The 26,570-nt window shown below is 36.2% G+C and overlaps 4 protein-coding genes across 7 annotated transcripts; all 4 read right to left on the reverse strand.

The window, feature by feature from the left end:
- Positions 1 to 84: 84 nt before the first annotated feature.
- Positions 85 to 5,266, reverse strand: LOC110847997 (ABC transporter G family member 23). The gene is made up of 22 exons (XM_022095082.2): positions 4,917 to 5,266; positions 4,663 to 4,827; positions 4,535 to 4,583; positions 4,365 to 4,449; positions 4,113 to 4,293; positions 3,979 to 4,046; positions 3,875 to 3,885; positions 3,656 to 3,737; positions 3,551 to 3,591; positions 3,403 to 3,436; positions 3,285 to 3,334; positions 2,916 to 3,197; positions 2,816 to 2,844; positions 2,660 to 2,719; positions 2,358 to 2,577; positions 2,101 to 2,278; positions 1,897 to 2,012; positions 1,706 to 1,835; positions 1,417 to 1,620; positions 1,251 to 1,338; positions 1,080 to 1,166; positions 85 to 353 (listed from the first exon to the last, which is right to left on the reverse strand). Exons 1-22 carry the CDS (start codon positions 4,937 to 4,939, stop codon positions 227 to 229), a joined length of 2,310 nt encoding a protein of 769 aa, XP_021950774.1. The 5' UTR covers positions 4,940 to 5,266; the 3' UTR covers positions 85 to 226.
- A 1,707-nt stretch (positions 5,267 to 6,973) lies between these two features.
- LOC110846873 (ABC transporter G family member 23) lies at positions 6,974 to 10,614 on the reverse strand. The gene is made up of 14 exons (XM_035850176.1): positions 10,147 to 10,614; positions 10,028 to 10,057; positions 9,826 to 9,943; positions 9,594 to 9,748; positions 9,495 to 9,518; positions 9,352 to 9,395; positions 9,211 to 9,221; positions 8,580 to 9,073; positions 8,287 to 8,506; positions 8,020 to 8,197; positions 7,828 to 7,943; positions 7,691 to 7,758; positions 7,276 to 7,623; positions 6,974 to 7,209 (listed from the first exon to the last, which is right to left on the reverse strand). Exons 1-14 carry the CDS (start codon positions 10,332 to 10,334, stop codon positions 6,999 to 7,001), a joined length of 2,205 nt encoding a protein of 734 aa, XP_035706069.1. The 5' UTR covers positions 10,335 to 10,614; the 3' UTR covers positions 6,974 to 6,998.
- Positions 10,615 to 10,946: 332 nt separating this feature from the next.
- LOC110847998 (ABC transporter G family member 23) lies at positions 10,947 to 17,184 on the reverse strand. 3 transcript variants are annotated; one of them, XM_022095083.2, is made up of 24 exons: positions 16,935 to 17,184; positions 16,531 to 16,723; positions 16,438 to 16,454; positions 16,231 to 16,364; positions 15,600 to 15,625; positions 15,445 to 15,480; positions 14,281 to 14,402; positions 14,190 to 14,207; positions 14,056 to 14,105; positions 13,882 to 13,892; positions 13,719 to 13,747; positions 13,595 to 13,647; positions 13,468 to 13,508; positions 13,104 to 13,396; positions 12,930 to 13,031; positions 12,632 to 12,845; positions 12,370 to 12,547; positions 12,180 to 12,295; positions 12,025 to 12,092; positions 11,889 to 11,966; positions 11,623 to 11,807; positions 11,467 to 11,553; positions 11,333 to 11,392; positions 10,947 to 11,255 (listed from the first exon to the last, which is right to left on the reverse strand). In XM_022095083.2, the coding sequence occupies exons 1-24, from the start codon at positions 16,958 to 16,960 to the stop codon at positions 11,104 to 11,106; spliced, it is 2,289 nt and encodes a 762-aa protein (XP_021950775.1). In that variant the 5' UTR covers positions 16,961 to 17,184; the 3' UTR covers positions 10,947 to 11,103. The 3 variants fall into 3 exon arrangements, with proteins under 3 accessions (XP_021950775.1, XP_021950776.1, XP_035706068.1); XM_022095084.2 differs by having other exon boundaries at positions 16,531 to 16,684; positions 16,935 to 17,183; XM_035850175.1 differs by lacking the exon at positions 16,935 to 17,184 and having other exon boundaries at positions 16,527 to 16,640.
- Positions 17,185 to 18,138: 954 nt separating this feature from the next.
- Positions 18,139 to 25,936, reverse strand: LOC110847996 (ABC transporter G family member 23). Of its 2 annotated transcripts, none has more exons than XM_022095081.2 (23): positions 25,785 to 25,936; positions 23,390 to 23,593; positions 23,256 to 23,304; positions 23,046 to 23,183; positions 22,868 to 22,977; positions 22,732 to 22,749; positions 22,487 to 22,547; positions 22,377 to 22,405; positions 21,944 to 22,001; positions 21,825 to 21,863; positions 21,445 to 21,478; positions 20,905 to 21,319; positions 20,801 to 20,838; positions 20,231 to 20,282; positions 20,033 to 20,156; positions 19,795 to 19,972; positions 19,682 to 19,732; positions 19,513 to 19,577; positions 19,297 to 19,439; positions 19,168 to 19,226; positions 18,957 to 19,088; positions 18,795 to 18,881; positions 18,139 to 18,737 (listed from the first exon to the last, which is right to left on the reverse strand). In XM_022095081.2, the coding sequence occupies exons 2-23, from the start codon at positions 23,548 to 23,550 to the stop codon at positions 18,523 to 18,525; spliced, it is 2,256 nt and encodes a 751-aa protein (XP_021950773.1). In that variant the 5' UTR covers positions 23,551 to 23,593; positions 25,785 to 25,936; the 3' UTR covers positions 18,139 to 18,522. The 2 variants fall into 2 exon arrangements, with proteins under 2 accessions (XP_021950773.1, XP_021950772.1); XM_022095080.2 differs by lacking the exon at positions 25,785 to 25,936 and adding an exon at positions 23,678 to 24,936.
- Positions 25,937 to 26,570: the final 634 nt, after the last annotated feature.

Here is a 26,570-nt window from a genome sequence, read left to right on the forward strand (position 1 = left end):
AGATGGTATTTGATATGTATGCGTATGTCTGGACTAGTCTGGAGTGATCAGTTAGATTGTCTGGAAATTACATAATCATAATAATTCATCGTATTACCAATAGCTTTTATTGACAAGATTTAACTAATAAATGTACAATGCATTACAAATAGGAACTATTATAATCTTTTTTAATTAAAATGCAAAAACTTTACGAGTAATTAACTACCTAACTAAATACCACACGCTACTTGTTTTGTCGTCTGTGAGCTATCGCAGTCAAAATCCAGGAAAGGACACACCAGCCGAACAGCATGGCGAACCCAGGCCAGACATGACTCGAGGAAATGCCCCACCCGCGATTAACGATTGATCTGCAGACGACGTAGTAGAAAAGTAATTAATTTTTATAATAGGCATTTTATGTACATTTTATATACAGAGATGGGCCAAAGCAATAAAGGTTTGTGAGGTAACACGTTCCAAAAAAATGAATTAATGTAAAATTTAATAAAGCGGTGCATTATCTTCCATTACTCTAACTATGGGAGGTCGCCACACCCCTTCAGAAATGTCTCCCGTCATGTTTCCTGGTCATTTATAGTATTGTCTCACATTTCTCCAAAACCCTAAATGTGGCTGGGAACGGACTTTCGGCACACCCACCGGGTTAACATGGTCTTATCGAATGTATAACGCCCATACGACATATCCACAAAGAAATAATACTACACCCTAGCTCAGGGGGTGTGTCCCACGACCACCACATTCGAAATTACAACGTCCAGGGGAATTAGAAATGCATTGATGAAAACCGCATCAACTTATCGTGCAGATAAACAAGGTATTCCCACCATAGACAAGGTATTGGGTATTAACTGTTAATCACAGTTCACAGAGGTCACAAATATCGAAAAATTTTATAGGAAAATAAATTATCTATTAATGTTTTTTAAAATTGTGACAAAGTTTCAAATTTTTTGGAATGTGTTACCCCACAAACCTTTTTTGCTTTGACCCCTCTCTGTTTCTGCTGGTCACAGAGTTGCTCAGGCACAGTACATATGTATATGATATAAACAAATTAAGCATGTACATACCGGATTGCTTCCGTGGGATAAGTTGAGGGAAGACAGTGAGATAACACTTTAACCCCGAAAGCTGTCCCTTCCAAGGGCCAAATAATTCTGATTTTTAATGCAATCAATAATTACAGTTAGTTGATTAAAATTTCGCAAATCATTATTATTATAAAAAATCACAATGATTACCCTGATAAAATTAGAATTGGGGTGTAAAGGCCAAGGGTAATTATCACGGCCTCCATTTCCTCATTTACAAGCATTGCAATAAGAAATCCTAAATTAATAATTAGTTAAATGACTAATTGGAAATGACATTTTTGCATAAGCCGAAAATGAAATAGATCATACTTACCAAGCGACAAACCTGAGATCCCATTCAGTAGAAGAAGGAAAAAGAATAGAATGGATGAACCCTGTATCGTGAGACCAAAACCAAAAACCATGATGATGAATGAAAGCACAACTTGAAAGACGACCAAACTTCCTTCGGTGACCATGAATGCTGCGATTACATCGAACGCGGTCACTCCTGCCACCATAGATCTGTCCAGCGTGCCTAAATGCATATATTTACAACCCAAGATATAATTAACTCTTACACTAATCAGGGACATATCTATGTCTCTTATCTTGAATATTACCTTGTTTCTTATCCTGAATATATGCTATCCCTCCTGAAGCCAATGGCACAAAGTATAAAATTACTATTAAGGCAGCAGGTCCGATGAATTCTTTAAAGCCGGTCTCTAAATCGCCATAAATCGGTCGATACTAAAAGAAAAAGTCAGCATCATATGACACAAAAAGCAAATTCCAAAAAGTACCAACTTACATGCAGTGGGAGTTCAGCAACAGCAGCACTTTGTTGGCAATCCATTGCAATATTTTGGATAAACTTTTGATAATTTTCATAAAATATTCGAACCAACAAAGAACCAGCGAGGAAGTCTATCCGTAGCAGCAGTTTATTTAAAATATGATACATGCGTCCATACCTATGTACATACATATTTGCCACATTTAATTATCAACTTACTCGACATATCCATCTTGATAGAAATTGTTGAGCCTGTAATCGTTTCTTCATCTGCAAAATTTCTGTGAAGACCTCGAAGACGCAAATACTCTGTAAAATTTTCTGGGATTGATAAGTAACCCCAAATTTTGCCGCTTTTTATTGCAAAAAGACCATCCTCTTCTGAATCAAAATTGGACTACAAATGGAATATGCTTTAATTCAGGGGATTTATATAATCTATTTGAGTATAAATAAATAAAGTAAACTTTTCTTACCATTATGACTTGTTCTTCTGGTAAAGAGGATACGTACTTACACCCAGCACCGCTTGCCAAACATCCGGCAGAATACGGACAAGCCATTCCCCCCGTTTCATTGACTTGACCAATTTCATGATTCACTAAACCGACACTCATGTGCTTTGGCTCATTACCAATAATTAAGTTTATTACAATGATCTGGATGGCAGGAATGCACATAACCATCACGGCGAACCTATTTCCACAGGGTACAAATTCCCCATTACGTACAAATTTTTCGACTTGGCTCATTTCAATAAAGTAATTGTCATACTCACATGTAGTTTCGAAATAATGTAATGTAATTTCTATGAATGAGAGCCCTGATTCGGTCACCCCTATTTAATTATATATAATTATTTCATTTAAATAGATATATTTATATGCAAACATATCAATAAAGAAAAGAGTAAGTAATACAAGTAAATGAGTACCTAGAGTAAAAGTAATCTTGCGCGGCTTCCTATACAGCAAAGTTATGGTTTAATAGAGTACAGATTGAAATAGCTTCGTGAGAACAAATTATAAATTTACCTGCACAAATTCTGCTACAGATTGTTGGCGTTTTAAACTCCTCCCTCTGTTGTTTCCCGTCATGTTCTCCTCTGTGAACCTCCTCTTAAATTTTAGTCCGACGATAGGACTTCTGTCCCCAGTGATGGAAGGGTCGGGCTTGTGGCCTCCTCTGACCGTCAAGTTTTTGTTCCCCGTGTAGAAGGAAATTTCTTGCAATGCTTGGGAAACTTCATTGGTTGGGTCTCCCACAGTACTGGGTAGATTTAGTTCGTCTTTTCGACAAAGTTTTAGGACAATGTCCTAAAATATTCCATAAAGAATATTGACCCGTAACGCCTAATTTACTAGGTGCAGTGAAAATGTTTTTTTAAATATGCAAATAATCACCTCAAGCAGATCGGCTTGATATTCTATTAGTAACGCATTTGGAGCTTTCTCTGTATGCATAAAAATATAAAAATATTGGAATCATGTCATAACTATGCAAAAATCATAACCAACTAGCCTGTTAGCAATCGGCCATTTCTCATAAGTCCAACCTAAAGGTGCAAATTATTCACGTTGCATAAGATGAGCATAATTTGACCTTCAACTCAAATTCCAATAAAAATATTATGAGTTGTCTAAATATTGATATTTCTTATCAAACTTGCCGTATGCGCTGTTCTCGTTTCTTCGATATAGTGGGTTGTAACTTGAAATGTAAAAAATTGTACTTAAATATATGTTTATGCTGTAATGATGAATTGAAATCGCACCTATCACCGTTGTTTTCTTGGTTCTCACAAGGTTGGAGAGATGCTCCCAAATAGACTCGCGGAGCATCGGATCCACTCCCACCTACAATTTTTTAAAAATAGGAATGGGATTTTAGCATTGGATGAATAGCGTACGATTAAAAATCTTGTGATTCAAAATATTGATGTGAGCGTGTTAGGAGTAGAGGTGCATTAAATAGCCTGATTAAGTGTACTTACCGTAGGTTCATCTGTTGAGACCGGAAATGGAAGAAATTTAAATTGAAATGGTAAAACTCAATACTATTTACGTTTGGATCTGATATTCATGGTCAATACGTTACCTAAGATTAATAATTCTGGCTGGTGTACTAAAGCTACAGCTAGGCTAGTACGGCGCTGTTGTCCCCCGCTATTCATGAATATTATGATGTTATTATTGGGTATGCTTAAATTACTGGTAAGGTGTACAACGAACCTCAACGTCGCAATAATTCGTGAAGCTTCAGGTAATTCTAGTAAGCCCGACAAATACCCCAGGCGTTGTTCAATGTTCTCTTGGGTCATCCCGTATATCCTGCCGTAGTATTGCAGGATCTCCTTGATGGTCATGTAGGAATACAATGAAATGTCCTGAGGCATATAACCCACTCGAGGCCCTGGACGAATTAATTTATGAGTATGTTGTTCCCAACGGTATGATCTGGGTTTTACCAGGTATTTTAATTACCGGGTATTCCACTTTCTCTTGTCCCAGGTTTGGCACCACAAACTAAAATTTTTCCTTCGTCAAGTTTACGAAGGCCCACAATGCACTAAATTCCCAGTAAAAATTATGTGTTTTTGCATGCACCGTTTCAACAATACATTTATGACAATGCAAGATATTGCACACTATACCGAAAGTATTGTTGTTTTTCCACATCCACTGCTGCCGAGGAGCCCATATCTAAACCATGAATGTCATGCTAGTTCAGGAACGTCTGATTTATAATTAATGACAAATTAATTAATAAGTGAAAGCCTACATCGTTCCTCTAGGTACGGTCATATTGTAATCCAGTAGGATAGGAGGTCTATTCCCGTAAGCTTTTTTGGCATCCTTTACCAGGACACCGGGTGCAATACCGAGTGATCCCTTGGCTCCCGTTCCAGGATTTGTGCTGGGTATTCCCAAACTGATATGGCCCCCTCTAATTGACAAAATCTAGTGTCAATTTCCCCCCTCTCTCTCTCGGATCATTCGTGCATATGTAGGATATAAATTGCAAACAGTACTTACCGTTCAATACGTCCAAAATCCATTATTGTTTTTAACTTTAACACACTACAATTAAGACAAAGAATGAATAATTAAATGCAATTTTTGCAATGAAATAGCTGAAGTCACACTTTTGAAACTTTGCAATTTTTTTGGAACTAAATAAATAATACAATGACAGCTAATGGCTTGGGTTCTATTAACTTTAGATCTGTCACACTGTTAGCAAACTCTCCAGAAAATGGAACTCAGTCTCAAGCTTCAATACATTCTGAATCCTAGTCTTCCAGAGACTACCTTCCATGAGTATGCGGACACAAAATGTGCACAAGCTTGGTGTAAAATCTGCAGAGTACAAGTTTTTCCATGCTATCATCAAGACGTCATAATAAGCTCGTGGTTGAGAAAGAGGTGGCAAAATATTGAATACTAGCGTAGTAAAGTAGCTGCAGACTCAAGTAATTGATGCAGTATATACATACATACTACTCATACCACAACTGGGCCAGTTAGCGTTTACAGAAATTGCTTATGCAGAGGTACTCCGACCGGTTCGCGTTGCTGAAAATTCATACAACAATGGATGATGAATAATACTGATACAAGATGCCAACAAAGTAGGATAACACGCTTTGTATATGTATGTAGTACATAAGTTTCCTTCCTCACTTATTCCAGTCATGGACAATTCCAAAATCCAGCCGAAATTGAATATACCTATCACATTTTTCCCCCATGATGATTCAGGAACGTGGACTTATTGGCATTGCTCTTGAATCTGTTGCATTCAGGGAGAACTGGTTCTTGTTTTCATCACCATACAATATCTGAACGCTTTGGCTAAGAATACGATCCAATTAACTACCCCAACAAAAAATTATTTATTCCAGGGTGTACTGCCCATTCATATATGTATAACAACATGTGTCTTTAAGGGTTTTTATACACATCTTAGTTACATTTAATGATATTTTCTAAAATTTTTGCAGGTTAGATGTCAATTTTAGATGTCACTTCGTAAATGTTCATTAGTATGTACATACATGCGCAAGTATTTCTTTTCACGAAAACTTTATTGATAAATTGTTTTTATTTCGAATGACGGGATTCCTACGATGAAAGTGAGAAAACGTGTAAAATGTGTTATCATATCATGTGCTAGTTTACAAGTTTAGATTAGCTTATGCATTTCTCTTCTGCGTAAGCATTTCAGCTTTCGTCACCGCTTTTTGCTATTGGTTCAAGATTATGAAATAGGTTAAACGATATGACCAAAGTACGTATCTGTCAAGAATCGATTAACAAATAATAGGAATATCAGCGGCTGAAAGTTTTTAATCTTAATTCCATAACAAGCAATGATAAAAATTTAGATTGGAAATCAAAATTCGTCATTTACTACGTCAAACAACATCTCTTCATATCGAGAATATTAATGTAGACGTGAGATGTAGAATTTTATTGTTTTTAGTTATTAACAAAACAATATTTTTTGGTGTAAAGTCAAGGCGTACAGCTTATGTACATACACATGTTCGTATATTGTGTATGCACCAAGCATTGTGTATGTATCTGTAGTTCATCAGGAAATATAAAACAAGAAACAAGAAACAAGCCACCCAGCCCAACGAATCAATTTGCTGTGCAAGTCATGACACATGATACACATTTAATGGATTTATTAACAAACATGCAAGCCGTGAGAAAACTTTGAAACAAAAACTCGTGTGTAATTTGACGACTTTGTGGATTAAGTAGATCATCAAGGGCGTGGAATTTCATTATGGACCAACGCACGTCAATATAGCGTGCTTGTCTTACATGTTTATGCATATAAGGAGTTCAGTTGAATTGCAGTATAATTAAGCTTTCCGCGATTATTTCGTGGTGCATAATACTCTCCTTTCGCTAAAGTATGACATCCTTGGTCACTCAAAGAGTAAATAAGTTATATAAGAGGTTAAGCCATACCTGGGGACTTTGCCTTGCTATAAATGTAACTACTGCAGTTTGCATAAGGCGGACTGATGCAAATAGACGAGGTAAAAATAATTATTTACAACAATGCAATGCTACAATTAACATTGATATCGTAGCCGTGGGCTATTTATTGCGAATCCTTCTGATAATAATACTTACAATACATAACCCAATTATCCAGAAAATTGGTATTAGAAAACCTGGAAAAACCTTGCGGTGCAAAATCCCCCAACCTCGAGTTGCAATTGAGCGTAAAGAATGGATTGGCATAGTTGTTGGAGACCAATTGTAGAAACGGGCAAATTTTGGCAGAGATTCGGAAGGCCAAGAGACGCTGGAATACAAATAGCAATTTCAGACATTTTGTACTTTGAGGGTTTCATTGGAAATTGATGCTTACCCAGAGGTGACCATTAATGGTAAATAACAGGCTAATATTAAAAACATGGCCTGTGCCTCCTCATCTACAGCTTGTCCAGCCATAAATCCAATTGACAAGCCAACCAGGCCAACAAGAAACACTAGGAGTAGAAACTGCCAAACGACCCCTTCAATTGTAATCCCACTGATCACCATAATGCCATAACTCAGCAAAATCTGGGCCAAAACAATAGCTCCGTCACTGATCAAGAGTTCAATTAGCATGTGTGAGTAGCCCAGGCCTGCGAGTGCACAGCGCTCAAGGGTTCCATCTTTGCGATCTTTTATAAATTTGAGGGCTACCGATGTCGGCAGCAGGATGATCGTCCTATAAAACAATAATTGTTTTGTTAATCGAGGAATAAATTATACGTGAGATAATTTATAGTTCATACAGTGCAAAATATCCAGGCTGCATGTATTGCAAATATGTAGAGTCCAGGAGTCCATAAATGGCACTGAACTAATAGAGTTCATGAAAAAATTAACAAATGTAGGCACTTTATCAGATATCAGTAACTGTGCTGCTTACTTTAAGTGGAATATCAACCAGCTCAGGATTGGAATCACAGCTAACAGCCAGGTCTTTCAAAAATGTTTGGAAATATTTGTATGCTTTGAACTTAATGAAATCTGACTTAATGTTGACTGAAATATTAAACATAAGTTTAGCCATAAAATCTTAATTTGCAAATTAAATTGTAAGTTAAATTGACAAGCTTACAAGATACATCCAGTCTGCCGGTAATAGTCGAGCCCTCCAGTGTAGAATTCGTTACAAATTGCTTTAGAAGGGATCTCTCCAACATGTTTTGCGAATAATTACTCGGTATCGATAGAAAACCCCAGGCATCCCCTCGTTGAACACCTTTCAATGCCTCTTCATCTGACTGGTAGGTAATCTATTTTACAAGCCACAGACATACAACAGATATACATGCATGTATATGTTGGTATGTATATATTGTCATTACGCAAAAAAATCTCTTACCCATCGAAATTCATCGGGAGGAAATGCATTGATAAAACGGCAACTGACATCAGTTGAGAAGCATCCCGTCGTTGATGCAGTTTGACAAAATTTTACAAGGTTTTCATGTGGAAGCTCCCCATTCACAATGCCGAGATCAATATTCTTCGGATCGTGCCCCACGATCAGGAGAAAAATTATAATTTGAATAGGTGGTAATAGCACTACGACAAGTCCAAACCTGTGGCGAAGTGTCAATAAATTAAAGCTGTCAGAATTGAAAATCACAGAAAAAGTAAATCAAATGTCAGTACCAGGGCGTTCTAATTAAGAAAATAAATGTCTTCATAATTAAGGCCATCACTTTGTTGACATGATTTGAGATACATGCAGAACGTCCAGGGTGGTGCAAATTATATGGAGATGCGATTCCATCCGTTTTTACAACGGATTCTGCAGTTCCGGATTTATAGGATACTCCCGTGACATCCAAGTTGTCTTCTTGCTCGATAAATGGAGATTTATTCAAGTTGTCATAATTTATTTGAGGATTTGACACTAGGCCTTTGTCATCGTCAGCACAGAGCTTAAGAAATACTTTCTCAAGAAATGGTGTGTCAAAAATTTGAAGGAGAGTCTGAGGAGAATTTTCTGCCAAAAGCCTCCCACTCCTCATGATTCCAACGGTTGAGCTTTGTGATGCCTCATTGATGTAATGGGTGGTGACCAGTATTGTTGTATTTTGTTTGTAACAAATTTCTTGTAAGTGGTGCCAAATTCTTACTCGAAGAAGGGGGTCTAACCCTACCTAAAATTAAGAAAAAAAATAGGAATGAGATTTTAACATTGGGTGAATAACGTACGATTCAATATCTTGTGATTGAAAATATTCATTTTAAGGGAAGAGGTGCCTGAGTAAGTGTACTTACGGTCGGCTCAACTTACCGTAGGTTCGTCTGTTCAGGCCGTACCGGAAATTGAAGAAATTTAAATTTAAATGGTAAAACTTCAAAAATTGAATTTTGTTTAATATTTGTATGTGTTAATATCACTTTTACTTTGTAAACGTTACGTTTTGATCATTACCTAAAAGTAACAGCTTTGGCGAATGTAGCATTGCAATTGCTAGACTAGAACAAAAAAAAACAAATAAAATTTTTAGTAAAATAAAATTTATAAGGACAAAATGAACCAATAATAAAAATAAAGGATACACAAATTCTCTGTACCTCGTACGACGCTGTTGCCCACCACTAGTAGTTTAATTCAATTTGAACAATTAAAAACTTGTGTCAATTGCAATTTTCTTCAATGAAGTAAAAACACACCTGAGATTCTTAATCAACTTTTTTGGCTCCGGTAGTTCCAAAAACGTTGTTAGAAATTCTATCCGAGCATTCACTTCTACTGAGGTCATGGAGTAAAGTCGTCCGAAATAATGCAAAATTTCTTCTATTGTGAACACGGTATACAAAGCCACATCCTAATAAAGAGTATTTCATCGCATTACAATTTAAACTCCAAATTTGCTGGTGTCGCAAACAAAAATGCATTTCTTACCTGTGGCATCATACCAATTGTTTCAGAGTTCAAGGTTCCTGGCTGATGACCGAATACTTTGATTGTACCACTGTCCAAATGCCTTAGTCCACATATTGTCGATAACAGTGTGGTTTTTCTAATGAAATGCCACCATCAGTTCATGAGCATACGGAAACATGCATGCATAAGTCCAAGATCGTGTAACTAGAAAATATCTTACCCGCAACCACTGGCACCCAAAAGTCCATAGCTAAAGATTATATTTTTAATGTTAATTCATTACGCTTCTTGTGTTACTGATACCACGAAGGTTTTTGAATTTACGAATGTATCACTTACATTGATCCAGTAGCCACGCGCATGTTTAAATTATTTAGCACAGGCTCTCCATTTCTATATGATTTTTTTGCGTTTCGAACTATAATGGCGGGAACATTTGATTCAGAGTCTGAATAAACTTGTCTCAGGTTAACTATGTAATCCATCTTTTTAACCTCCTGCAAAGGTGATATCGCGTTGTTCAGCATGATGAAATAATTAAACAAATAAATAAATATTTTATCCACACAAATAGTCAAGAGGAAGTAAGTGACTTGTGACACGTTTGAATCTCTGATTGTAATTGATTCATGGAAAGTCCGAAAATTCACAAATAGTTAGTTTGTAAGAAATATGAAACAACATATGCAGAGTAATAGGAAATCCTATTTCTCAGTAAGCTAGTAAAAACTTGTGCTAACGAATTTCGTGGTGCCACGATGTCATAAATAAGTATTCAATTCAGTCCTCATACCATCAACGAATTTGGCGATTCAATGGCCAGGTATATCTTAAAGCTTAGCCAGAAACCTGTTTGCTGGTCAACGTGCCTGAAGCACATAATTTGTGTCATGCACATGAATATGCAGGGATGTACAAAAGACTTTAGCAAAATTTAGCATGCTGTTTGTGGTAAAGATTTAGTATATGCAGTAATTCTTACAACTAGAAGTCACATAATTACTTAGTGAGTTGCTTAAGCAAAAAACCTTAATTTCTAGGAACTAACGTGCTAAATGACGTATTTATTTAGCACCCACCCAAACCATATCAACCAGAAAGAATAATTTGCCTTGTTCCTCTTCAATAATATTGTCAACTTAATTTCATGGACAAAGTTGGTCTATGCCCGAAATGGGCATAGACCAAATGGTTTAACATTTAATTTATTTAGTCTCTGTCGCTTTAATAAGAATACAAAAATTTTTATTAGTGATTGTCAGGTCAGTAATGAGGGATACTTGGACGGTCGATAACTTATTTCCGAATGCGGTGTATAATTCCACTTAAACACACACAGAGGCTTATCCAAGTACAAAGTACCAGAAATCCAGGCCAGACATTATTATGAAATAAATCCTGACCTCGACTTACAATAGATCTGCTACTCTCGGCTGGCATTGTGATCGCTAATTTAAAAACATGGCATGTTTAAGCAATTTGCTGTTATGTATAAAAATCCATTCAAAATAAAATAAGGAATTACGAAAAAAATCCGTGATAAATTTTGCAGTCGGGTCCATTCCATTTCTTGGCCATGTACCACCTAATAATTATACAATTACTGACCTGTTATAATTACAAAGATAATCGATCAATTAAAGTTGTGCTGACACCAACCACTGGAAACTAGCACCGGTAAGTAGACGAATAGGGCCCATACCAAAACTTCTATCTCATGATCACACATAACTCCAAATAAAAAACCTGCAAGAACATCTTTTTTAAAAATACCTTCCATAATAATCTGCTATTACTTTAGTAGGTTTTAGTTACCAAAAGAAAGACCGCTAATGCCCGTAAGTAATGCTAATAAGAAGAAGAGAAAAATCGAGCCCTGAATTTCAAAGTTGAACACGACGATGAGTACCATCAAACAGAGGAAAAGTTCTAGAATCATTATGAGCCCCTCGGAAATCAAAAGGGAAACAATGACATGGAAAAAATCGACTCCTGCAACCCTGCAACATTATTTTTAAATAGAGCACATGGTAAACCACACGATGACTATACATAATATTGAGAATTTAGGAAAATTCTACATGGTTCTGTCCAAGGTGCCAGCCTTTTTGTCCCAAATATAAGTCACAGCTACGGTCATCGGGAGAAGGAACATGATTCTGAGTAGAAACATGGTGTAAATAAGTTTGTAGTACATACAAGTACCTTGATACTTACAGTAAAATTTGCACAGGCTGCATGTATTCAGCAGTCCCAGAATTGATGGCGCCATAAATTGCATTGTACTGAATAAAATTTTTTAATTTTTTTTTTGTTTTATTTTTTGGGGGATTTGAAGCAGAGGAATTGTGAAAAGTGAAAATGCCTTTTACCTTTAAGGGAAGTTCCACAACTCTGGGATCGCCACCACAATCACGCACCATTGCTTTTGCGAAACTCAGGTAATTGTTGTATATATTGTTCACCAAGAATACATTCATCAAGTAGTCTAAAGAACATGGTTATGTAAATATTTCCATGTACATACATATGTCTAAGTTTTTGTTTATACAATTCACTTACCAGCGTTATCCATACGCAATTTTATAGTACTGCCATCCAAAGATTCATTATCAGCATTATTTTTATACAAGATCCTGTTCTGCATGTGAAGTGTAAAATTATCCGGAATTTCCATATAACCTCTAACAGCACCGCCCTTCACATAGGCTAGCGCAGCATCTTTAGTTTCAAACTCATCCTATAAATTTTTATTTGCATATTGAATACTATAAAATTCTTATGGATATATTATCAAATATTATTTAAAAGATACTCTTCGCACCCACAAAATTTTGTTTCCGAATCTACCCAGATAATCACAACTCAGACCTGGACTTAAGCATCCAGGCTCCCGTTGTGCACAAAAACCTGCGAAACTGCGATTCTCAAAGTCCCCATTGACCACTCCCATCCGCTCATTAATCGGTTCACGGCCAACAATGTAGTTAAATAGCACTGTTTGGAAAGTTGGAAGTATCAAAAGGCCAACCACAAACCTAAAAAAATTTCGCCACATTGGCACTTATTTGATTGAATTACTGAACTATAAATTCAGAAATTTCTTCCAGTGGAATACTTACAGCGGATTCCGGAATAAAGTGAGAAAGTTTCTTTTCACCAAAGAAAATACTTTATCAGACTGACGTGCGAAAGTGTCGTTTACAGCTTCAATTACAGATTGCCTGAGCAGGAAATTATATTTCATAAAATAAAATATTAAATATGTTAATAAAATATTAAACATATTTAAATACCGTCTCCGACTGGCGGACTGCGATCGATTCCTTTGATACATGTCATCCTCTGGGGCTTTAGATTTGAATTTTAGTCCAACAACTGTATTTGCTTTAGTATTTTTATTGTGCGAAAAACGTTTCTTTTTTGAGTAAAATGACATTTCCTGAATAGCGTCCGATACTTCATCCGACGGCCCCTCCTTCTTACACAACTTTAACACAATTTCCTCCAACAGGTTGGCCTTGTGTTCTTCCAACAGGTCTGATGGAGGCTTCTCGACTAACAGGCGTCCTCCCCTCATCAATCCCACCTTGAGTTATAATAATCATATATTTTATTCTCATAAAATTTTGCTACCACGAAAATTATGGTGAAACTAACCGTATCACTTTTCGAACTTTCCTCAATATAATGTGTGGTAACTAAATAATTGTTAAGAGGCATTCACAATATTGTCTCAAACGTAAAGCCGACTGGGTATACATATGTCTATGCAAATGTTTCATACTTATGACTGTAGTGCGTCTTCTTGAGACGAGGTCAGTCAAATATTCCCAAATGCTGTGTGAATGAATTAAGAAAGAATAACTCATCGGTTATCAAAAGACTCATTAAGCACTTTTATACTTTACCTCTCTCGGATAAGCGGATCCACCCCTACCTAATTTTAAAAATATAAGAATGAGATTTTAACCTTTGATGCATAGAGTACTATTAAAAATGTTTTGATTTAAAATATTGGTGTGAACATTTTTAAGGGTAGAGGTGCCTCATTAGTGATTAAAGTGTACTTACGGTTGGCTCATCTTATCGGACCGGACCGGAAATTGAAGAAATTCAAATTGAATTGGTAAAACTCATTTTATATTTTAAATTATTGGGGTTTCAATTTGAAAGCAAAAACTTATTAATTTTTGCAGTTGAATTAGTAATTGGTTATTGTATGTATTAAGTGGACATGTTCAATACCTAAAATAAGGAGCGCCGGAGTATGTATCAAGCTTACACATAATGACACCCTGTTGATTGAGAAATACTGATCGTTGTAGCTTGATATGACCTAAATAAATATGCATTTAATATCCAGCATATTCGAACCATACCTCCTCTGTTGACCCCCGCTAAAAGCATTTAATAATCAATATTTAGTTTCGACGACTCTTGTAACTGCTGTATATTCTCGTAAAATAGAACCTTAAACTGTCAATTCTCCTAGAGCCTGGTTCCGGCAAATCCAGAAAACTCATTAAAAATTCGATACGAGCGGATATTTCAGACGTACTCATTCCATAAATTCCTCCGAAATAATATAATATCTGAAAATAAATGTTTTTACTTACAATGCGATGACGCCAGCGGTCTCGCTCCGATTTTGGCGAAACAACTATAATTATGTAGCCTTACACAAATAATTGAACACATGTTTCGGGATTTTTCATAATGCTCAGCTTAAACGAAATTATGACGTGATCCGTGAACGAGAATTTATCTCTACCGTGACATTTTTCTCGTGAGGGAGAAAAATCCAAATTCACGCATAGCGATTCCATCATAATTTCGTTTAAACTTAAAATGCGTGGGCATGAAGTGGTTTTCTACCGATTTCAAATTACTCGCACAAATTTTGAAAAATTTTGAAAATTTTGAAAATGCAACAAACTAGAGATTTCCAAAAATTAAAATTTTTGGAAACCAGATTTTTCTTAAATTTTCTTAAGACTCAATCTAATTCTGTGCAAAAATATTTATGCATTTTTGAAACCGGATAAAAATTTACCGCATTTCGATAAATCCTTAATTTGGCTTAAAATTTATTCCAAAATTCAGCCACAACCGAAATAACCCTACCCGTATTTTTACTTTTTCATGAAAACGCGTGATTTCGGTTGTAGCGGAAATTGACTGACTTCAGAAAATTCGATTGAGTAACTTAAGAAAAATCTGGTTTTCAAAAATTTTGATTTTTCGAAATTTCTGGTTTATTGAATTTTCAAAATTTTCAAAATTTTTCAAAATTTGTGCGAGCAATTTGAAATCGGTAGAAAACCACTTCATGCCCGCGCATTTTAAGTTTAAACGAAATTATGATGGAATCGCTAAGCGTGAATTTGGATTTTTCTCCCTCACGAGAAAAATGTCACGGTAGAAATGGAAATTCTCGCTCACGGATCACGTCATAATTTCGTTTAAGCTGAGCATTATGAAAAATCCCGAAACACGTGTTTAATTATTTGTGTAAGGTTACATAATTATCGTTGTTTCGTCAAAATCGGAGCGAGATCGCTGGCGTCATCGCATTGTTAGCAAGAGAAACGCAAAGTTTGGGGTCTACACAATAAAATCTTAACGAAAACTTACTTCATCAATTTTCATCTTTTGATACAAAGCAATATCCTGCATAAAATAGTATAAAAATGGATTTTAAAACATGTATGAATTTTGCTAACCGCATGTAATGGACAACCTGAGGCATGAATTTTGTGACTGATAAATATAAACTAATTCTTTATCACCTGAGGCATGTATCCGATAGTTTTGCCTGAGAAAAGTTCAGGGAAATTAGTTTACAACTACATAATTTGATTGTAATTCTTAATAATAGTGAGCTTGGACAAACGCTCGTAAACGAAAACGTACATATACGGAAAACAGTTTAGGGGGATTTATTTTTGGGATTACGTTAAGAAATTTAGGTTGGGCACATACAATTTTTAAACGTATACTTTACTATAATTTCCGTATAATATTTAGCGAATGTTATGGTGGCGTGGCATGGGGATAGAGTTTGTCACCGCGTGGTGAAAAAAATGTCGGTGACAATTTAACACCATGCGTTGACAATTTTTCGTCATGCGGTGACAAACACTAACGCAATGTGATTTCACATATCCACGCACGGTGAGGATTTACATCACATTTTGGCACCGGGTTATCTTAAATTCCGATAAATAAATCAATTTGTTTCATGTCATTCCATAAAGATCATGCTGAAATTTTCGTTAAAACATACGCTTAAAAATGATATGCGCCCAACCTATATTTCTGAACGTTAATGTAAGCGCAAAAATAAACCCCCCTCCCCTTTTTCCGTATAGGTTTTCGTTTACGAGCGTTTGCCCAAGGTCAATACGGAGCTATGTAAACCTGGAATGCCGCTGTCCTTTGTGCCTGGCCTAGCCCCATACACCCAGATATCTCCTGCATCAAGCTTCCGAAGTCCTACAATGCAAGAAAGTATCGTTGTTTTTCCACATCCACTGCTCCCGAGGAGTCCATATCTGAATCGTAAATGTCGTTAGCTATTACTATAACTAAAAGATTTAGTAATTACTTAAGTGAAAGCATTCGTACATTGTTCCTCGGGGTACCTTTGGATTATTTGAAGAAATGGTTTAAAATTTTACATTGTGTTTTAATAATAAGTATCTATAAAGTTTAACCTACTGTCATGTTGAGATCGTTAAGGACAGGTGGTCCTCGGCCGTAGGTTTTGCATGCGTTTTGTACTTGAACTGCAATTGGCCTGTCTGGGCCGATATTTTTCTTTATGTTCTTCAGAGTCAGATGCCCATCGATTGGCATCCCGTTTTCTTCATGTCTATTGTTGGCAAAATTCGAATCATCCAAGGCTGACGAACTTGAACGCGCAACCATAATTACGGATTAAAATCGCATGCACTATTTGAATTAATATCCGCTACAGGTTGTATTCACTCATTTACTACTAGAGTCTAGTAATTAGACACATGTGTAGATGTTAAGTATTGAAACTAACTTGAAAACATGCAAAGATTGTGAATTGCTATGAATTCAAATTTTATCTTACTAAATCAGCTACGCATTCTTACCCCAACTGAGTACTGGAGAATCCCATAATTTTGTTAATATTCAAACAAAACTAGTTAGTAGTCAGTTTTCTACTGTTTATTTAGTTCCCACGAAATGCTTCCTAACCAGTATCCTCTGGACTTGAGGTTGTCGATCACTGCCAGAAAATACCGTGTCCGCGTCAATTATGAAGTCTAATGAAAATGACATATTACAAAGTTGTGCAACGAATGTGGAAAATACAATGCCAAAATCTTCACACATTCACCCAGCCTAAATAGTAAAACCTTGAAGACAACATATTTACCAATTCATGTAAATGAGTATATTTTTAGCATTGATAGGAATAAAACAGTTTCGATCATGGTGGAAATTCTCACAATGTGTTCTATCAAAAAGAGATGCCAAAAAATAATGGCGAAAGAAAGAACGCAGCTCGCGGCTGGAGGAATTATCTATTATTCGCTTATGACCAACAATAAAATACGCAATTCATTCATGCTCATTCATTAGCTCGTCAAGTGTAGTCGTTTGGTCCAGTAGTCAAATTAAAGAGAATCCACCACCCCCATGTACTTTTCTACTCCTTAGGCACATGCTAAAAAAAGCCTGCTCATGCATAGATGCTGATATATCTCCTTGAAACTTTCCGCCATTCAGTGACCTGACCAGCATTACTGGAATTTCAACATAGCGTGGTCCACTTCAGATGAGAGTATGTGCATGCAATAATATGCAGATTTAGGCAATGTACAGTTTATGGGAGCAAAATGTGACATACCGTTTATCGTGTTCATACAGTGATTTTTTTATTGTGAAACTGGACTGGACAGTAGCACCACGAATTCATGGTCATTTCTTTGCACCGTGTAAGTCTGGGGATGGTAAATAAAGTACGAACGGTGTGGAGGGGTGGGTGGATGGGTGCAGTATTTTTATGCAAGTCACATTCAGCATTTTAATAGCGTCTCAATGGCAAAAAAATCAATTGACATGAGGAAAAACCAAAGTCTCTTTATTGGATGTCGCAGTAGCATAAAAATTGTTTTGCTATTCATCTCACATTTTCGTATGACGGAATAAGACAAATAAACGATGGTGCAGTATGACAATGGATGTAAAAAAATGGTACAAACTGGAACACCTTAAACACAGTTTCACTGTTACTATTGCCAATAAATTACCAGCTTTAATTTTTTGATGGAATATAATGCGAAGCGTAACTAAAATATACAATTTTATTAATTCGGAACAGAATTAAGTTGTTTAATGTCATAAATCAAATGGTTAAATTTTGCGTTTTATGATGTGAGGCTCTTTTGGTAGTGATATGTATCGGTTTATACTACAAATATAGCTTGGTGAGTTGAAACGAATATTATAAGTGATTCTTTTGTAAATCTCACAGTGTCATTGAAATTAAGTATTATTATAGAATAATTTATTACGTGTGTATAATATTTAATACTTGCACTACAATATTAGTATAACAAATGAGACATATAAGTTTTGTGCTTGTTATTTTATGAGCAAATGTACATGATAAAATGCAGGTAAGTATTTATTTAATACAGTCTTTTCAGGCACCACTGATTAATTCTAACTTGGTTATTTGAATCTTCTTCTAAACGCTAGTGATGCCAAAATCCAACTGCATACAATCCACGTCAAGAGGACAGCATAGGCAGGCAACACATATTGGTGGGTCAGAGGCCATCCCCTCGAGATTATTGACCTCACCCCACTAATGGCCCATGTGCAGGGCAGACAGTAGCTGATACTACGTATCCACCAAGGGGCAGCTTCAAGGGGCCACAAAATACCTACGAACTGCGATTAGTCACATTCTTACCAAATTGATATTACTATATACCACGTACCACAAAATATTAAATTTGGGAGGTAAAACCCAACACCCAAAATGAGAGCTTCGACCTCCTCATCCACGAGTTGTGCTATGAGGAAACCTACAAGATTTGATGAACCATCGTGAAAAATCTGGTCTTAAAAATTTTGATTAAATTTGGTTTGTTTCAAATTACCGAGAGACAGACCAGCTGCCCCTGTCAAAATTGTGATGAGAAGAAATCCTACGACAGACCCTTTTATTTCCATTTGAAAAATATATAACACTAAAACGTAAGCGATCAGGGTTTGGACGATTATAAGGAAGCCTATATAAAATGGAAAACATGAAGGTTGCAAGTTGATGATATACTTATGGGATAAATTATGTAAGGAGAAAACTAGCACCTTCCGTGACAAAGAAGGCTGACAGAAGATCCGTCATCTTAATGCCGGCAACCATTGATCTAAATGCACACAAATAACTTTAACATGCACACTTTGCTTAAAATAAGTTAGATCTACTCAAAATATTACCTATCCAGAGTTCCCTGTTTCCTGTCGGTAATATTGTACACTGAACAGGACAAGTATGGAATGAAGAACAAAATTACGATTAGGACAGCAGGAGCGATATAATCGTGGAATGTAATGTCCAAAGAACCGTAGATCGGCGTGAACTGCAATTGCATAAATAAATTCTATGTAAATAATTTACCAAAATCGCACGGCAATAATTTTTGTTCTCCTTACGTGCAGGGGTAGATCAGCCTTGTGAGCATCTTGTTCACAGTTTGATAGTGTGTTTTGTACAAAGACTAGAAAAATTACATATTTATGCAACAATTTGGTAACACGAACTATGTATGAGTAGAAATAAGAATGCATTTTAACAAAGCACTATCGTATCAAATAACCTTACCTAGAAAACTTTCGTACAGACTTTTAGTAAGCAGTGCAGCAGCAAAATAATCTGCAATACGTAATAAATATTGATTAATCATTCTCTGATTCCCTTTGGTGTAACTGATTTACGAGAATGGTCCAGTTGTAGCGTAATTGTCGAACCATCCAAAGTTTCATTGTCTGCAAAAATATTTGCGGCAGCTCTATCGATAAGATGATTACTAAAGTTATTGGGGAACGACATGTATCCCCATATTTTTCCTGTCTTCACATCGCTTAATGCTTGCTCTTTAGTAGTTACTGCAATCTAGAAACAATGACTTGACGTTGTAAAATCAAATTTCTAATAAGCTGATAGCAAACTTACAGGATTGATTATATTATTCGGTAGTGACTTGATGTACTGACAACTTAATGCGGACGTCTCACATTTCTTCATATTTATGGAGTCGCAATGAGACAAATCATTATGAATCTCTGGGTCAATTATACTGGAGCCCATCAAGATAATAAATTACTTTAAATATAATAACTTAACGCCAACTATAAAGAAACCCAGACTTACCCGAATGCGAGATTCTTTGGTTCTGGGCCAAGCGTTAAATTTGTGATAATTACTTGGAATGACAGGAATTTTAGAATAGGGATCGTTAGCGGGTCGAGTCACTCGACTCGAGTGATGTCATTTTGTTCAGTTCGACGAGCTGAACAAGAATATCGAAACCCGAAAGGTTTCGAAGTGCTACCTAGAAGAGCTACGTAGAAGATGGTAGGAGAATTAGATAGGAAATAACCCCAAAATTTTCAAAACACCCCGAAAACCCTCCCGCCGTGCGGGAAAATGCTTGAAATTCAATATTCTGCAATAAAAACCCAAAATCTCAACATACCCCCCCCCCCAAAATCTCAATATACCCCAAAAAATTTCCCGCTTTGGGGGAAAGTGAGACAAAGTCTTAGAATTCTCTGAAACGTTCCAAAAATGCAATAAAAATTTCAAACTTTGACCCGCCATAACTTTTGAACGGAGCGTTTCCGCGCTTTCGGGTTTCGATATTCTTGTTCAGCTCGTCGAACTGAACAACATGACATATCACTCGGCCCGCTAACGATCCGCCCCTATTCTAAAGTATACCCTGGAATGAGGGCATAACAAATATTGCGAGCATGAACCTATCATAAAAATATTTCAAAAGTTATAACGGCACGAATTTTTGCAAGTGAATACGTATATCTTACAATGGGCTGCGAAGGAGTGTGAGTGAATTTCGAATCGCAAGTGCACGAATTCTGCTATACTTTCCCCAGATTCCTTGAGTGGCTTGTTCCCTGATGGACATTGTTCTTTTTAGTGGCCTACGTTGAGCTTGACTAGTTTCGTTCTCTTTCTGATTTTTGTTTAGGTTCTCATCAATGGAATTCTGCTGCTTAAACTTCAGTCCTCTCACAGCCACCTCCTCCTCCCTTTCCGCTTTAATTGCGGGTTTAAAGTTGTTCTTGCGTCGAGAATAAAACGAATTTTCTGTCAACGCCTGTCTCACTTCTTCGTGATTCGACTCTCCAAATTCAGTTGTATCATTTCGACAAAGTTTCAGCACAATTTCATCCAACATTACACAATGATGTTCAGCCAGTAGAGCTTGTGGACTCTTTTCTGTTTGAGGGAATGAAAAGTAGACATTTTCAAATTTATTCAGTTAGCAGCATCGTGACACAATGTGGCCTTAAGCCCATCAAAAATGCAACGTATCATAATACTTGAATGCTAAAAAAACTAACCGACTAGTAGTTTCCCATTGCGCATAAGTCCAACCTAAAATTACAAATTCTAATGAGATTGCTTTGCTACGCAGGTAAAATTGCACTTCATAAACCAATTCGTATTATGCGTGTTGACATACATCCATTTGGAACTTGTTTAACTCTCAAAGATAAAAGACTCAACAAAATTAACATCAATGATCTAACGATCACTTTCCATTGTTTTTGGTACTATCTAAAGTATGCACGCTTTGCATTTGACACTTAAAAAATTAAGTGTTGTTGCATAACAGCAGAAAACTGGTCTTGAATTTCAATCAAGTTTATGTAGGTGTACAAACTTAATACGAATACCACACAATATGCACAGTATTATTATCCATTGTATGCTTTATTACCGTGTGACTCTTGGAAGATGCTTCTTCAATATAGTGTGTCTGAAATAATAAATCAGCATTCACGAATGCTTTATATGCATATGTGGCAAATTCAGAGTACGAAGTTAGCGTTAACTTACAGTGACTATCACGGTAGTAGATTTTTTTTCCACCATCTCGGATAAATATGCCCAAATGCTGTAACAAAATAATTGGAAATTACGTATCATTTAGTGAGAATACAAGCGTTTTCTAGTTGATCTCATTTCTGACAACAACGTCAACAACTAATCTCAACCTATGGTTTTAGTTAGAGATGAATCTCAGTGGATGACGAGTTCTACGTACTTTAGTGCAAGCTGAGAAGCATAAACTAGTATTTGGAGTTACTGGAACTAGTAGCAAAAAGTGGTCTAATTGATTTATATGTGGATAAATCCAAGAAAACCACATATCATGTATCCATCAATGTACATATGTCTGATCAGATTAGATAATACATATGCATATTTGCATCACAGCAGGATACAATAAATTACTTAAGAACGACTTAAAATGACTTAAAATGCTTACGTCTCCCTCAAAAGCGGATCCACACCCACCTGAAATTAAAAAAATAGAAATGAGATTTGAACACTGAATGAATAACGTACGATTAAAAATCTTGTGATTGAAAATATTACCGTAGGTTCATCCAGTATTAATAGTGAAGGCTCATGCAGCAAACATGCGGCAAGTGAAGTGCTAAAAATCATAACCATGTTTTTTATAAAATAATTTAATGTAATACATTTTTATAATTATATTTTCTTCCATCCATCAACTATTATTTATTGGAACACGTCATCACATTGGTATTTAGACACATGTACCAAACACAACATATTTATACATGTGTATGTAAATGAATAAAAAATAATCCCCTTACCGTCGACTTTGACCTCCACTGTAAGCAAAAATGATTTGACACCATTTTAGTATGTAATTACGTATGTTCAACAATCCTGCGTCATCATCATCACATGCTACTCTCATTAATATGCATGTATATAAAAACTACTTACGAAAGTGACCCAATAATTCCAGTGGGGTCAGGTAACGCCAAGAAATTGGTGAGGAACTCAATTCGACTAATAATCTCAGAATGAGTCATCCCATATATCCGCCCAAAATACTAAAGAATAAATGAAAATAAAGGTTTGAATGGAGAATTTTAATATAAAATGGACCACTCTTTTTTACCTGTAACATTTCTTTAATGGATAAGTGTTTGTATAGTGCTATATCTTGAGGCATGTAACCGAGACGTCGGCCAGGAATGTCTCTGGCCCCATACACCCAAATATCTCCTGTGTCAAGTTTGCGAAGTCCGACAATGCACTGTACACACACATTTTAAATAAACATACGCATACAATTAACCATTTTTCAAACAAGGTAGGCACACTATACCGAAAGTATCGTAGTTTTTCCACATCCGGAACTGCCGAGAAGTCCATAACTGTAATTAAGAGATTAAACTGTGTTTTCACCAAAAGTAAGGCCCATTCACGAGTTATTTTCTATGTAAATCAGTATAAACGCACATTGTACCAGCTGGAACAGTCATATTGAAATTTTTTAAAACGGGGACCCCATTACTGTAGGATTTGCATGCATTCACAACTTGAATGGCTGGAGGACCTTGTTCTTTCGCCGGATGGCTGGGGATGACTGAAGTCGGCGAAGCGGTCCGTTTGTCACCCATGTTGTTGTTGATGTTATTTAGTCCCAGTGATACCGGATGAATCCTGAAGACAAAAATATTATTTGAAACTTTTCACCCTTTTAAATTTTCGTATTATCAAAAGTGAGAAAAAATAATCAGCTCGTACTCGTTCAAATTAGGATTCGGAGGCATGCTTCAGTTGTACTTTGCCCAAAAGGTACTTAAAATTTAATGAAGCTAAATAAAATTTTGAACACAAGTATCTCGAAGCGGTCAATTGCAACACTGGAGGAACTTTCCAGATTGGTGGTTTCACTACCAACATAAAACTCTGCCAAAAACACTTTCCTTATTTAACGAAATTTAATGTTTGGTTTAAAGTGGTTGCTTCGCAGAGTAAAACAAATGTTCAGTGACTGACTCATGCAAAATTAAAGCATGATTTTTTTTGCGTTGGATGAAGATGAAACTTAAGTGATCTTTATGTTCTTCTGTTGAAATATTAATACACACAAAAACGCAGTAATATTTTTATCCATGTAAAGTTAAAGATATTTAATCCAGTTTTTGCCGGTCACGAGTAACAATAAGGATTACGATGATTTATCTTGGAAGGCTAAACAGTAAATACGCGTGTTGACCACCGAGACCAATCTTTTGTGATTTCAAGTTTTACATAGACTCAATCACTACGAAAATATTTGCATGAAAGAGTGCAACCAAATTACAAATGAACCTGTTTCATAAGCGACCACACCACTTTATTATGGTTAGACGACGACCAACGCTAGCGTCACTGAGAAGTTGGGAGATGATGACGAATCGTTCCAAGTAACAATAACAAACCACAAAATAACGATATATATGCCAATGTCAAACCTGCAACCTACTATTTTGTCATAAATTTTGTCATGATCAACATGCATACGCAACATTTTAGCTTATTAATGATTATGTTTACATTCTTCCATAATTTCTCTGAAGAGTTGACCTGAGAGATAAAAAATGTTTTGGAGATGAACGTAACAAAACTAAATATGCATATCCTTCCGCTTGAAGAAATTGTTTTTACTATAAAAGGAACAAGGAAAACAGTCTACTGTGCAGCAGAACGGAAAATTTGCATGGAGCATGAATATAAATACAGTAGAATATGAAAAGTATTAGAATAAAAAACCTACAGTGCAGACTTAATATAGCCCGAACCTCATGTTTCTAGTATGTAAATAGTTGAGTTTGAAAATCGGCGAGGGTCCCCCTTTTTAATCGACATATGGATATATGTATACTACAGTACCATGTGTGTAAAATTTCAGCTCGATAGGATGAGCTTAAAGAGAGATACCGTATTCCGGACACAACGGATACATTAATTGGCACTTTGGTGGCTGGTTAAAACTGAAAATTCCCAAATTTCTAAGCAATGTTGCAATGTTGACTAATATGAATGAAACCATGTTGCATTAAATTTTTCACGGATAGAGATATTCTTCAGCCAAATACTTCTTCCAATCTGAATGTTAAAGTTTATTATTACCAGACACACGCAAAATCATCTAATAACAGTTTCACTTCCATTCAATATTTAATCACGAATGAAATTTAACCCCAGGCCAGTCACTTCGTAAGTCACGAAGAGGCGCACGTTACAAGTCCCTATGCATAAATGCTTGCAATTAAATTGGCGAAACATTTGCAAAGTTTTGTAGAACTAAAAGCGTTAATCGCATCTCAAGGTTTCAGAAAATACACAATTGCCACTTATTTAAATGCATACGGATACGTATCGTCTTCTTGGCCCATCTATGTACGTGTGACATGTTGCAGGTTCAAATAAATATTTAATTGGTACCATTTACTATGTACTTTGGTGCACGTAAGTCTTAAACTAAAAAAACACCATCGAGTCTAGTAGTAAAGATTCAAGTCTTGTCACAACACTCTCACTTCCTGTTGCATATGTATTTGTGTGTATGAATATGGGTTGCTAATAATTTTATGAATAATTTTATGGACTTGCCCACAATATTGAACAATTAACTGCTTGAATGCACACTTCACTCCTTTTCAGACTGTACTCGTACCTTAAATCTTAGAATAATCTGCTGGACAAAGGTACAAAGTATTTGTTGTGGGTAGCAATGTGTGACCATAATAAGATAATTACGGAAGTTTTTTTCAGAACACGTAGTCGGCACTGACAATAATAATTTCTTTGTCCTGAGTGTATTATATATATTTAAAAAAGTATAATAATGTGGTGAGGCGATTACCTTTTTTCACTCTCTTTCTCTCTGCATGTAATAAATCGCGAACCCACAATTTTAGGTGTCTAGTACGTCTGAGAGTCTAAAAAAAAAGAGTCACGGTCAATGCGTCCTGCAAATGACTCTTGTTGTCTTGTACTCTCTTGAACGGTCTCGTGTATAAATGAGTCTGTATTTTCATATTCATGAATTAAAGTCATCTCAGGAGGATTCACAAGAATCCACGCATCGGTAACCTTTCACACAATTTCAAGTGTGAGGGGAGGAGTATGCATAAAGTTGTGTTATGAAGTTTGAGGAAAGGAGATCCTCGTTGACTATTTACTTTTGGTTCATTGTGTTGTGACCAAGATGAGGAGTTAGAGCCAATGTGCTAAGTTTTTGTCTGATCTTCTTGGTACTTGCCTCTAACTACATAATACATAATAATGGACGGCATAAACCTAGCTTCGGCTATTAACTCAACTTCTCCGAACGCAAAAAGATGAAATCCCAAAGCGGACTTGGACGGACGAACCAACCAACCACATAGTTTTTTTTAACTTGTTCGATCAACAACCATTTCAATAGAAGCAACCTGAGCTCATCCTCCTCGTCACTTTTGTAGCATGCAGAATGTGCTACACCTTTTATCTCAGGGAATCCCTCAATCGCATCTTCGTATTATTCAATGAAGGCATATATAGAAGTATGTACGATGAACGGAGCGTAAAACTATGTACAACCGTGACTTTGATGACTGTCGGTGATATCACAATTCCGAGAAAAGTGGAAGTAAAATGCAATTAGTCG

Source organism: Folsomia candida, unplaced genomic scaffold (genome assembly GCF_002217175.1).
Source record: "Folsomia candida strain VU population unplaced genomic scaffold, ASM221717v1 Fcan01_Sc003, whole genome shotgun sequence".
Classification (NCBI taxonomy): Eukaryota; Metazoa; Arthropoda; class Collembola; order Entomobryomorpha; family Isotomidae; genus Folsomia; species Folsomia candida.